Below are 12,734 nucleotides of genomic sequence, written 5' to 3'. Positions count from 1 at the left end.
AACAGAGAGGAGTGCTGGAAAGGAGAGGTGGGAGGTGAGCTCTCTACCTGGAGCTACTTCAGCCGGTTTATCCCATAGGGATCCTCCTCGCACGGGCAGATCATCGGCACAGGCAGGAGAGCAGGGAGCAGTGAGGAAGCAGTGGAGATGTGAGGGTAGTTACACCATGTAACCTTCTGCATCCAGCTTAGATGGGGAACTGGTCTCCCTTAATTCCCTCTATTGCCAACAGGAAAAGAGACCAGCTTCGGCAACAGGCAACTCAAGTTGCCTATGTTACGCTTATTTTGGAATACCCTGTCCATCTTGACAGCTACCTTGGACTAGTCTTTTGTTAGGGATCTGTGGTTGTCATTACTTTTCCCTTCTCTCTTAGGTAAAGAAAAGGGAAGCTGGGAAGTGATGGGTGCTGAAAGGCCAACATGATGCCAGGTGATTTCTGCCTCAGTCAGCCACATTTGATCCCATGCTCCTATTTCTTTGGGTGGAGCAGATGGCAGAGTTCCTACTGAGTTAACAGGGTCTAGGATTTTAGTAGCGTTGCTCATATTTTATGCTGAGTGAGGCATCTAGGACTCTCCCATGTAACACTGCTAGGCACTGAGGCTTTCCTGAGCTCCAGAATTGGAAGAGAAATGTTTTCTTAAAGCATCTCTGGAGGAGTAGTGTCTGGTTAGCGCTTTACCACTAGCTGTTCATTTACTCCTCATTTATGTTAACTTTTAACTTGTGTTTTCTGTTTTGTGTCTGACACAGTGGTCAATTTTTCTGCCAAAGCTATAATGCACTATGGCTGGGAAGTGGTGGAGTACAATCTGATCAGGTTGAAAGTAATAATCTATTAGGTTCTCCAAAGCTTTTTACTTTTAAGGGAGTGTTGCACATGTATAGTGTGAATGATTTATATACTTTCACATTCAACAGAAAATAATAGTCTTTATAAACATGAGATGTCCTTCCTAATATGAATAGAATTGTGCTTCCATCTCAAGCAGCAGCTTCTTAGCTTTATATTTGTGCATATTTTTCTCACGTGTTTTGTGTTCTTTGGAGTCAGATGAAGACTGTTGAAAATGTGGGTGGTCCATCAGCTTTGCAATTATGTCTGCCTTTGCTAATAGATGAGAAACAACTGTCTGAGTGCATAAAAATAATTTGACACTCACTCTGGGCTGTCCTTAAGACAGAGCTGAGGTTTTCTTAGCATTCCTGAAGCTGTCCATGGCCCTGCATCAGGTGGTGCTCCCAAAAATGATCCCTGGTCTGGGCTTTGCTGTATCAGCAAGGCAGAGCACAATGCTCAGTTCTGCAAGATGTGTGCTAGCCCTGATATAGACTGAAATATGTGCATATTTACTGGGTTATTCATTGCTTGTTAATATTAGGCATGTTGCCAACAGTTCAACAATTGCTTGATCAAATGAGGAGTTTTTAAAAGAAAGTAAAGCCTTTTAATAGTGTCACTATATATTTTTTTAGTCTTCTTATATAGGAGGTTTACATTCCATTAGCACAAGAAACTGATTTTAAGTATTCCCAATTCCCTGTGAGAAAGTAAATTATTGGTAATTCCTGGTCAGATAAAGGTTATCTTGCCTGTGATGCAGACCCCCAAAACACTAAGAAGGGTGTTTTGATATGGCTCCCTGAGGGAAGAAATGCTGTCAGTACAGTTCCAGGAAGCAATAAGCACCCTCATGAAAATAACTCAAGTCCCCATCCTTAATCCCTGCCTATCCTTTTTTATCTGATGGACTCAGCGAGGACTGGAAGATCACAGTGTGGCTGAAAACGAAAGGGAGTTAACAAGATGTGACCAGTCAATGGATGAAACAATAGCCGAAACCCTCCACGCTGTCTGGTGCCCAGGTGTCCTTCCCGTGCACAGGTAGCCATGTGGATCGTGGTGAGTTTGCTCTGCTGCGTAACGCTCGGAGGGCTGCCACGGGCAGGCTGCTCGTGCCCATCGCAGTGCAGCTGCGCCTTCCACAGCCTCGGCGAAGGGACGAAAGCCAGGTATGCCGATACTCTCCCCAAGCGGGTTGCCGCTCTTTGTCTGGGTGTTAGGGACTTTTTTTTCTTCTCCTCTATAAGGGTGCTTGGAGGAGAAAATATTGCATCCAGACTTCATGTCCGTTATTTTTCCAGTTGCTTTGTGCTCTAGCTGTATGCAGAGGATTAGCTTCTGAAAACGCAGTAAGCTGATTTCAGAGAAAGCGTTTGGGCATCTCTGTGAGAACAGAAGTGACATAATTACCACTGGTGCAGTGGCAAAAAGGGAATAAAATTTATACAACATTTGCAGTTTTTTACCTTTATGCTGAAACTTTTAAAAGGCTTTATTCTGCTCTGCTGGGTTGTTTCTAAAGTGTAACTAGATTAATTTTATGTTGTGATACCAAAAACTACAATTCCATTTTAAAAAATTTCTTCAGTTGGATATTTTAGGCAAAGTGATAGTCTCGAGATGAGAATGAACCAAAAAAATAGATAATAATTATTAAAAAAATAAAATAAGATAATTCTCAGACTGAAAACTTTCAGTTAAAAAAGAAGACGAGCAGAAGGGCATCCATTTTTGAATGCAACACCATGTACAGACATTTCTCTGGAGAACTGTAATAAAAAAGTCTTTCTGAAGGGTAATCACAAAGTAATGATCTGACTTAATGAAATACAGGCTACATTTTTACAAGGTGTGGTTCACAGTAGTGGCTGTTTTGTGACAGAGATACAGTATTTGCAAAATCCTTTGGAAGACATTTTTTCTGGACAGGACCACAGTACTGAAATGATAGGCTGTCCCCTATATTTGGGATCCCCATGAAATAGATCTACTTTCTTATCTCTTTTATGGTGCTATAAATTTAATACCAGAAACTTTCCTGGTAAGAAGTGTGGTAGAGACACAAATAGTCTGCAATTGTTAAAAGGGAGTGCAAAAGGGGGAGAGACAATTATTGCTCCATAAATGTCACAGTTCTCAGGGGAATTTCCTCTCAAGTGACTGGAAAAACCTGTAGTGTGTTTTGGTAAGATACATAATAAAGCAAATATCAATTACTCCCTTAAGAAGCATAATGTCAACTTTTTTCTGCGTTATGATTCCTATTTCTCTCTAGTAGAAGGAGATTATCCCATAGATTAAATGTTTAGTGGTCACTGACATAGTCTAGGGACACTCTGAGAAGCACACTGTTTTACTGCCATAATGTCTCTGGTATCAAAAATTTTATGTCTTGCCTACACAAAAAAAATATTTTATTGAAAGAAAATTTCTGGATTTTTCTTATTTGTTAGATTTTTCTTCTTCCTCAAAATCTCAGCTTTCAGCTGAAGGTGGTCAGGATTTAATGCCACAATAAAAGTGCTGGATGAGAGTAATGTACTATGCTCTGATTATAAATTAACAATTTCACTATAGGCTCAAATAACATTTAACTCTGGGAAATTTGCACGAGCAGTTCAGCAGTGTTATTTGGTTTTGTTGATAGTGGAAGAATAATTGCTTTCAGCCAAAACCAATCTGTTTTTGGCAGCTTTGTAATATTATGTTTATCAGCCAGGTGATGTGATAAGAAAATGTTACTTGACTGATCACATTACATTTCTAGCAGTACCTTGTTTAGCATGTGGAGTGGGACATGCCTATCTAACCTGTTAACTTTTGCAAGGTGGCTTTGTGTTTTGTTGAGAACTTGCCTTTCTCTCCTTGCTGATAAGCAAATCAAAGTGCAATCTGAGAGACCTATTTTGTCTCCCTTTGTTCCTCATGGCTACCTACAATCTTACAACTTGGCAAATTCAAAGTCAACATTTTTTGTACAAAGGCTGCAAAAATACAGCATAGGGTTTTCATGATTTGACCTCTAGAGATTAGAAATGGGAAGGAATGTTTCAGACACATAAATCTGCCTTGCTTTTAGTATAACATTTTCCAAAGAGTTAATTTTCAGCACTTTCACTCTCATAACTGTACATACCTGTGGTATGACCACTGCCATCTGTACACACCTTCCAGACAATTTCATAGTAAAGCAGAGCTTGCTGTAGTTGATTTCCAGTGAGTTGTTAGCTGACTTATCCTCATTTCATGAACCAAAGATCCTGTGCTGTATTTGATCTATATTACTTCCTGCCATCCCACATGTCAGTAAGGCTTCTTTTCATATGTCTTCTATTGTTTCATTTATTAATCCTGTTGTTTTAACATACACTAAAATCCTCTGTTGTGCATGCTGTCTATCGTAGGTACTCTAAAAAAACTGAAAGAAAAATAGAGCAGGAACACTATATGGGCCAGACTCAGAACCACACCATTTCAGGAGAGGCACAACACTGCAATCTCTGAAGTCAAAAGGCACGTATGAATTACTGCCTGTTGATGTACTTATGGTGATAATGTAGAGATTAGGAGCAAGTAGGAAATGACAAAAAGAAAGCTTGTAAAAAAAAAGAAAGGCAGATCAAAATCTAGTATTAAAATAAAGTTTCACAACCTTTTCAAAATCAAGAAAGTCACATCTGTGTTTGTGTTTCCCCACCAGGACAGTGCTGTGTAATGACCCGGAGATGACCATTACTCCCGTGAACATCCCTGTAGATACGTCCAAGCTTCGGATAGAAAAGACAGCCATCCGCAGGGTGCCAGGAGAGGCTTTCCACATGCTCCACAACCTGGAGTACCTCTGGTTGCCCTATAACTCCCTGGCCAGCCTCAGCAGGATCACCTTCAAGGGCCTTCGTCGCTTGCAGGAGCTGAGGCTGGATGGAAATGACTTAATATCATTCCCTTGGGAAACGCTGTCTGACATGCCACAGCTAAGGCTTCTGGATTTACACAACAACGAACTTACCTCAGTCCCTCCAGATGCTGCTCGTTATGTCAAGAATATCACATACCTGGACCTGTCTAGCAATAAGCTGATGACTCTTCCTCAGGCTCTTATTGCCACCTGGGCCAACTTGCAGGCAGTTCCTTACTTCCCCAACGATAACTCCAAGATCATCCTAGGTAAGAGAAGTGCCTGTCATTTTGCAGGGAGCACAAATGTCAAGAGCTCTGCATCTTATTGCAGCATTTTCACCCCCTGTGGTTACCACAGCAAGTACACTGCTGTGTACAATTTAATACCCCATAGAAGGTTTGCAATTTCATTTACATATTAACAAACTCACCTCAAGCTCCCCACACCCAGCTTATTGCACCATAAATGTCATCACTTGATTGAATCTTTGTAACACAAAACTGCCATTTTTGACAGAAATACAAATATGATTAGAGCTCCACATCATTCATGTGCTCTTCTCTAATAACAGTTACTATGGAATCGATCCATTTTAAGCAGCATTAAATAAAAAGACGGATATTTATTATGTCAAATTAAAGAGCAATAAAACCATCACTGAGCATAAAATCTGGGTCAGGACTGACAGTTTGTCTCTTTCTAGAGCTTTTTATATCTGTTCACACAAAATTAAACCCTAGCCTCCCCAAAGCCTTCAAGGGCAACTATAGAGTTACAAGAATCCACTTTTTGGTAACAATTTTGGGCTCTTCAGAAGTACAGTTTTGGGGCAGTTGTCCATTTTTGTGTCAGAGGGCATATTACAGATGACTGTTGTGAATCCTCTTGGCTGCAGTATCCCCAGATGAGGTTTCAAGCACATTTACTAGTTCAAGGGATTACTACTCAGCCCTTTAGCCATCATGCACTGGTTCAAATCCACAGCAGGTTGATGATGGTTCAGAGTTGTTGCCATCTGCTGTCTTTGCTTGCTATGAGCTGACCCAGCTCCACTGACTCTCTTTGATCTGCGGTGTGTGTGCATCTACATGTACTTCCTCTACAGCCACAGATGTGAGTTCAGGCACTTGCCTAGAATCTCATCAGACACATTGCATTTTTTTCTCTCACTCTGTGAAGTACCCATTGCTCTTTGTTCTCTGGATGAATTTATGGGGGTAAAGTTTTTAAAACCAGATTGCAGCAGAAAGAGACTCAGGACTTTAAAAATATTCAAATTGCCACCTACAAAGCTTTTAGTGTCCTTAGCAGATGTTGTTTAAGGTTGCATTAGCATCAGGAGAGGACGAGGTGTTTCGTCACCTTGTTTTGCCAGATGCAGTATCAAGTTCTTTAGCTAAACCTAGCTGTTTGGGATTGCCTGTTTCATCTGTGGCATGGCAAGACACTACCTAGATCATACTCTTTCCTTTCTTTATTTTTTAGAGTCAAGTTAAATGTAAAAATGTTATTCTGTGATGCTCATGGCCAACCTGGGTGTTTACGTAGCCAGCTGTGCACAGGTTGCTTATGCCAGGATTCTAAAAAATTCATGTAGACAAATAAGTATAATGCTAAGATTAATACGGTAATGTATTGACACTCCAGCTCCTAGGCCCTATCCTGGTAACACCCACAGGGACCAGATATGTGAAATGCATGTCTGTGGTAGAACAATGTCCCTCGCAGGAGCAGAATGGGAGAACACAGCTGCATGTTTTCATGTTTTCATTTCACTCTGCCCATGACTGTTTCTCATGGAAGCATAAAGAAATTCATGAATAATAAAGAATCAACCCAATCCCTTCCTTTGTCTACAGATCACCATTGTGACTCTTCTTCAGAGCCCTTGCCTGTAGTCTACGTCAAGGAGAAGTACTTTCAGTGGTAGCTTGCTGGCTGATAGTCTGTGCCAAGGCTGCAAGTGTTGGTACGTGAGGATTGCCCACATGAGCCCACAGGACTGTGCTGTGCAGGGCAGCAAAGGACTCACTGGGGCTTTGGGGGTGCCATGGCATCAACTGGGGCTGGGGCACCCGCCAAGGAATCTGGAATAAATTGTTATCTGGTGCATGAAGTCAGAAGCATGAAGTGAAGCTGCTAGCAAAAATTGCCTTCTGGAGAGGGCCCACGTTTTCCCTTTCATTCATTATAAAGAACTTTCATTTTCATGAAACTTTCAGAACTTTCATTTCATTATAAAGAACTTTCATTCTTTATAGTCCTCTTAACTTTAATACATTAATTTATAAGAAATGCCCTCCCACCAAGGTCCACCACTTTCAGACTCTTTTCCAAGCCTGAGTAGGATGGTATGCAATGGTCTCAGCAAGAGATTTTTCAGCAGTCTTTAAAACAGTTTATTTCAGGTCTCAGGGGCTTTTGATTGACCCCGTGTTTCTGTTGACTCTAGCAAATTCAAGCAGCTCCTTCATGCTCATGGAGCCTTGTGGTGCACCCTCTGTGCTTTTGTCAAAACTTGGTTCTTGCTAGAGAGCTGCTACTTGCATGACAACTGCTGCAGCATGCCATGGGCCAGCAAGAGTGGGCATCATAGGGTGGGCAGCTGTTGTTTCCTCCTGCTGGGAATCGAAGGAGTATTAGTACTTCTTACTTTCAGGTAGTTGCCAGCCCTGAGCCATGTTCTTGGGCTGCCTGTGGAAAAGAGGAGGTGAAGCCCCCTTGGAGGGAGCAGAGCCATGCTGGCTAAAGTTATTAGAGACCATAAATTTTCCATAGGACAGGTGAATGCAAATATTTGTAAGCAGGGTGGCACAGATTTAATCAGAATGCAGCAACTTCTGTTCCTGCATTGCCCTAGTTCCAATTGTGCTTTTTCAGTACCATCTTCACAGGTCTATTTTTAATAATGTCTCATTTTTTCAGTATTTGAGTTCAGTAAGTGCACACTGAGGTATCACAAAAAAGAAAAAGAGAAACATTCTGTGACTCTGAAACAGGAGTGTGTGCTTCAATATACCCCTTTCTATGTGTATGTTCTTAATATAGTTAATGCCTATTTATTTTCTTTGCTATACCATAACATGTATATTCTACAATTTACTTAAAACAGGTCTTTGATCTTATCAAGTGTAAATTAGCATTTCAGGAAAAACAACTGATTACTAAATTAATAAAAAACCCTTAGAATAACAGGGCTGGAAGAGAACTCTTACAGTCAAGTAGAATCACCTGTACCTATTGCAGGCCTGACAGTTGGCCTAATAATCTGGCTGATGTTTTAATAATCTCCTGTGAGAAGAATTTCCTAGCCTGTCTAAGGAAGAGACTGCATAGTCTCTTCTTACCAAAAAAATCCACACCCCAAAACAAACCAATCCTCCCCCATGACGACTTGTTTTTCCATCCTGGAACCAAATGTGCTTATAATAACTGCTTGTTTTGCTTCTTTACGTACATAAATAATGGTGTTTTCATGATATGAATAACCCTGCTTTGAACTTAAAGAATATGATTGCAGTTCCAGATTTTGAGATACCTTAGCAAGTCATATTTATTCTCTTCTACTAGCTGGCAACTATGGGCTCCATCGAGCTCAGGCAACAGCAGCGAGGGGCTGTTGTCCCCTCCCTGCATACCCTGCATAGGCACAGGCAGTCCTTGCCAGGCAGGTTAGGAGCCTATCATGGTTTGTCCGGCTGAAAAATAGAAACAAAAGCGGCAGAAACAAAAGTTGCTGTTGGAGTAGCTTTGTTCTCTGTTTTATTTTGACAGGCTTGCAAGACAATCCTTGGGTATGTGACTGCAGTCTGTATGAAATGGTCCATTTCCTAAATTTCCAGTCTCCTAATATAGCATTCATTGAGCCCAGGCTTAAATGCTTCACCCCCCGGAGCCTTGCAGGAGTCTTCTTCAGCCAAGTTGAACTAAGGAAGTGTCAAAGCCCCGTTGTACATACTTCTGTAGCCAAAGTAAAGACCATCCTGGGCAGCACTGTGCTACTGCGATGTGGGACAACGGGGGTGCCCATTCCTGAGCTCAGCTGGAGAAGGGCTGATGGTGCTCAACTGAATGGCACAGGTAGGTTTGGTTTAAGCTTTCCTCGTACACATAGAATGAATGACAGGGACCTGCACCTTTATTTTCTACAGACTGTACAGCAAGTGGAAGCTTCTATGTCAATAGATCCTTCCTACTGATAAAAGACTTAAAAAAAGAAAGAGGTGCAAAACTAAGATTCACTATAATTCACAAAAGTACTGTGTGTAATTCACTATAGCACTGTGATTTTCTATAGACTAAAAAATTACTTACATGTTGATATAAATATCATCAGATAAATGTATACTATCATGTGGAAAAAGTTGGTCTTGCTTTGTTTCATAACAATTGTGGTGGTAATGAGAGGAGTTGAGGGGTTTTCTGCAAGTCTGTTGAAGCTGAAGAAATGAAGTATGTCCAGCTGTAGCAAGAGGCTTTTTTAGGTTGGTTAGCTAGGTATTCAATTATTCAGTCACTGAAAAGGCTTCCCACTGAATTATTTTATGGTCTTTGCGAGTAATGATGAGCTACTATTAATCAGTTAGTAAACATCTCTAGCAGAGAGGTGTCTGATGTGAATTCAACTGGGATTCAAATCTGCTGTGGCAAAGAAATAAAAGATTGCAAACATGCAACATTGCTAATATATTTAAAAAGAGCCACTAAACTGCTGAAGAATACGATACTTCAGTGACAATGCTTCCAAGAAATGGTTCGTTTCTGATGGATTGACAAGGTCTCTTGGGAAAATGCTCTGTGGGAGAAATGCTGACCAGGTCCCTCTTCTGTGCTTGCCTCTCTTGTAGGAGAAGCCTTCAACCAACCACTGTTTTTGTGACTGATCATGTTTTCATTTCCATTCACAAGAACGAGTGGACCCCAAATTACAATTAATGTTTAGGGAATTTAGGGACGAAACCATTGCTGCACTCAAGGCTGTCATCCTTAGCTTTTTGCCCTAGAAGTTTTAGATCAGGACCTGAACCTTCATCCTTCCAACCTCCCCTGAATGCTGTCTCCTAGGCCTGGCCCTGACTTTCACAGTGGGTTTAAACTCAGCAGATAAATCACTAAGTATGGGGTCTGATCTTCAAAGGATTACTGGGCTCCTCAGTGCACAGAAACAGGGGAGAGAGTATTTTGCTTTCACAGCAGTAGAACGACTTGTAATAAATATCCTTTTCTGGGCTCTGCACAAGTCATTGCTCTGTTGTGCATGATGTGCAGGATGTAGCAGAGCTGATTCTCATAGTAATGTCTACCCATCGTACATCCCTCCTACACTCGAAAGAGAACCACAACAAAAATGAAACAGAGAATGCTTTCCTGAAAGTGTATGTTGAGTTTACTTTGAGCTACAACTGAGAATGATGTTTTGTGTGCCCCATTAAATCAGACTTCAGCACCTTTCAATGAATTGTTGGCTGAAAATATACATTATTTCTCAGCAATGGCAGCTTCTGTGCCAATGCTATAATGTGACTGTTTGAAATGTTGGTGTTCTGAATAGGAGTGACAAACAGCCCACAGTCTGTATGTATGGGGAAGTGTCATAGGAACACCGGTAGCTTTATGTTTTTTAATATGCCCATTCAGTAAATAATTAAACTGAAAAAGTAACTTCTGCTGCCATTGTATTTCACTGCCATTGGAATGTGCCCTGGTTGCCAAGACAGGATCCTGACCCCATGAGGGCTTGAGAAAAGTTTGCATCTTGTCTTACCTTTGCCTTTCAGACATCCCCCTGGTTTATCTATCAATGAGAAAGTGCAGGGCCAGTACTTGTGCTCGTCCTAAGGAAGCTGGTTAAATAGTAAAGAAGGTGCTTCACCCTTCTGCATGATCCTGGCTCTTTTTTTTTCTGCACAAACAGAAAAAGGCATAAAAAGCTAGTTTTAGCCTTCTGGTAAACCAGGTGAGAAAATCAACACTCAGCTGTGTACACATCGTTCAGTGGTAAGTGATCACACTTCCCTGTGTTTGGCTCAGTGTGAAAACCTGCACTAATTTAGCAGTGAAAGGGATATTATTTTTCAGCTGTTTTTCTCCATATACTCTAGACTAGGCCATATATGGTTTTTGGAAAAAAAACTCCACTGTTTGTATTTTCTGTAACTCAGAGGACTACATCTAATGTTCAACATAGTTTGTGTTACTGCCTACTCCTTCCACTCTTAAAGTATTGTACCCATGTAAGAGCTTTTAAGTTTTGGTTTTCTTTTTAATGGAAGAATATTTCCTGGTTTGTTTTCAAACTGTATGTCAGTTGGGAGGAAATAGTATCAAATACTTCACATATGTTTGGTCTGTGTAAATCTGAACATGACCTAATTATAGCGTTAATGTCCCTTTCTTGGATTTACTTTGATTTTGTAATGTTCTTGGTGGCAAAACCAAATTATGATTCTACTATATTGAGCAGACATTTGGCTGTTTGAATCTTAATATTTTACAAAACATGTTATTAATTCTATTGATTATTGCCTATTCATTTTTCATTTTTTCCTTCCTTGCAGTTCACCAAGAGATTTCCAGTGATGGGATGAGCTGGTCTATTCTGGGCCTGCCTGTAGTCTCTTACCTCGACTCTGGAGAGTACATCTGTAAAGCAAAGAATTTTCTGGGAGCAACAGAGGCGTTCATATCTCTTATCATCACCGACTCAGAAAGCACGGATGACCCTAACTCTAATGCCAAAGGTGCCTGGAGTGGGAAGGTGAGTGGGATGGAGGCAGCTGCCTACAATGACAAGCTAGTGGCAAGGTATGTTATCACCACCTCCACTGTGCCTACTCTGGGGGCTGGAGCGGTCACCGGAGAGAGCTTCCTCCTCCCAGATGTGGCACAAGATAGCAACCCCAGAAACCTGCTGGTGAGTCCACCTACTGGTCAGCAGGAGCCAGAGCGAATCGTGAGGTCTGTCAGGGTGATAGGAGACACTGACCAGAGTATCACCGTGGTCTGGAAGGCACCTCTGGCAAAGAACACAACAGTGTTCAGTGTCCTTTATGCTGTCTTTGGAGAGAGAGACATGCGGCGGATCAATGTGGAGCCAGGGAAGACCAAGGTTACTGTTCATGGGCTGCTGCCAGAGACCAAATACATTGTGTGTGTCTGCGTGAAAGGGCTGATCCCCAAGAAGGAGCAATGCATCATATTTTCCACAGATGAAGTTGCCAGCGCAGGGGGGACCCAGAAGCTCATCAATGTGGTTGTCATCAGCGTGGCCTGTGTCATTGCTGTTCCTCTGACGCTGGTGGTCTGCTGCGGAGCACTGAAGAGGCGCTGCAAAAAATGCTTTGTGCGGAAACCCAAGGAAGTTCAGGAGTCCTATGTCACCTTTGAAAGCCTGTCTCCTGGGGCCAAGGTGAAAGGTGTGGAAGGAGAATACCTGACTAGACATACACCTGATGAGTCGAACAGGCTGCTGTCTGCCCGATCCAGCGTGGACTCAGAAGCAATACCAAAGATTGAGGGGCAACCTAATGAATACTTTTGCTGATAAAAACTAGACTCATTAGGTGGAAAGCACGTGGCTGTATATACGACTCTCTGCTCCAGCACTGCAGCCCAAGCTATCAATGCTTCTGTCTCCAAGATGTTCTGGAGGAGGATGCAAGAGGGTAGATGGTGCCCAAGCTTTGTGGAGACATGTTGTTCATCCCACTTGGGGTTTGCTGTTTTGTACCCGTCAAAAGCTTCTATGATAATGGCCTCGTTCTCCTGGACCACTTTTATTTTTGTAAAATGAAACATGCACACTGAGTGTGAGGACATTAAGCAACATTTCTGAGCGTGCTCTGCTTGGTGTTTACTACCTGCTCTGCAATATGCTAAGTATTGTATTCTCAGCTCTTTTGATGTTGTTTTGATTGACAAACAGGGAAGTGTTTAGTAATTTTAATATAAATATATATGAAGGTGAAAATTGAGAGTTTCACCTTT

At 41.6% G+C, this 12,734-nt stretch overlaps 1 protein-coding gene across 1 annotated transcript; it reads left to right on the top strand.

Moving 5' to 3' along the window:
• Positions 1-1,841: 1,841 nt before the first annotated feature.
• On the top strand, positions 1,842-12,291 carry LRIT1 (leucine rich repeat, Ig-like and transmembrane domains 1). The gene is made up of 4 exons (XM_010165875.1): positions 1,842-2,016; positions 4,548-5,014; positions 8,523-8,828; positions 11,306-12,291. The coding sequence occupies exons 1-4, from the start codon at positions 1,895-1,897 to the stop codon at positions 12,289-12,291; spliced, it is 1,881 nt and encodes a 626-aa protein (XP_010164177.1). The 5' UTR covers positions 1,842-1,894.
• The last annotated feature ends 443 nt before the right edge of the window (positions 12,292-12,734 follow it).

This window comes from Antrostomus carolinensis, unplaced genomic scaffold (genome assembly GCF_000700745.2).
Source record: "Antrostomus carolinensis isolate BGI_N321 unplaced genomic scaffold, ASM70074v2 scaffold11324, whole genome shotgun sequence".
Taxonomy (NCBI): domain Eukaryota; kingdom Metazoa; phylum Chordata; class Aves; order Caprimulgiformes; family Caprimulgidae; genus Antrostomus; species Antrostomus carolinensis.
This window is presented reverse-complemented; position numbering and strand designations above follow the sequence as displayed.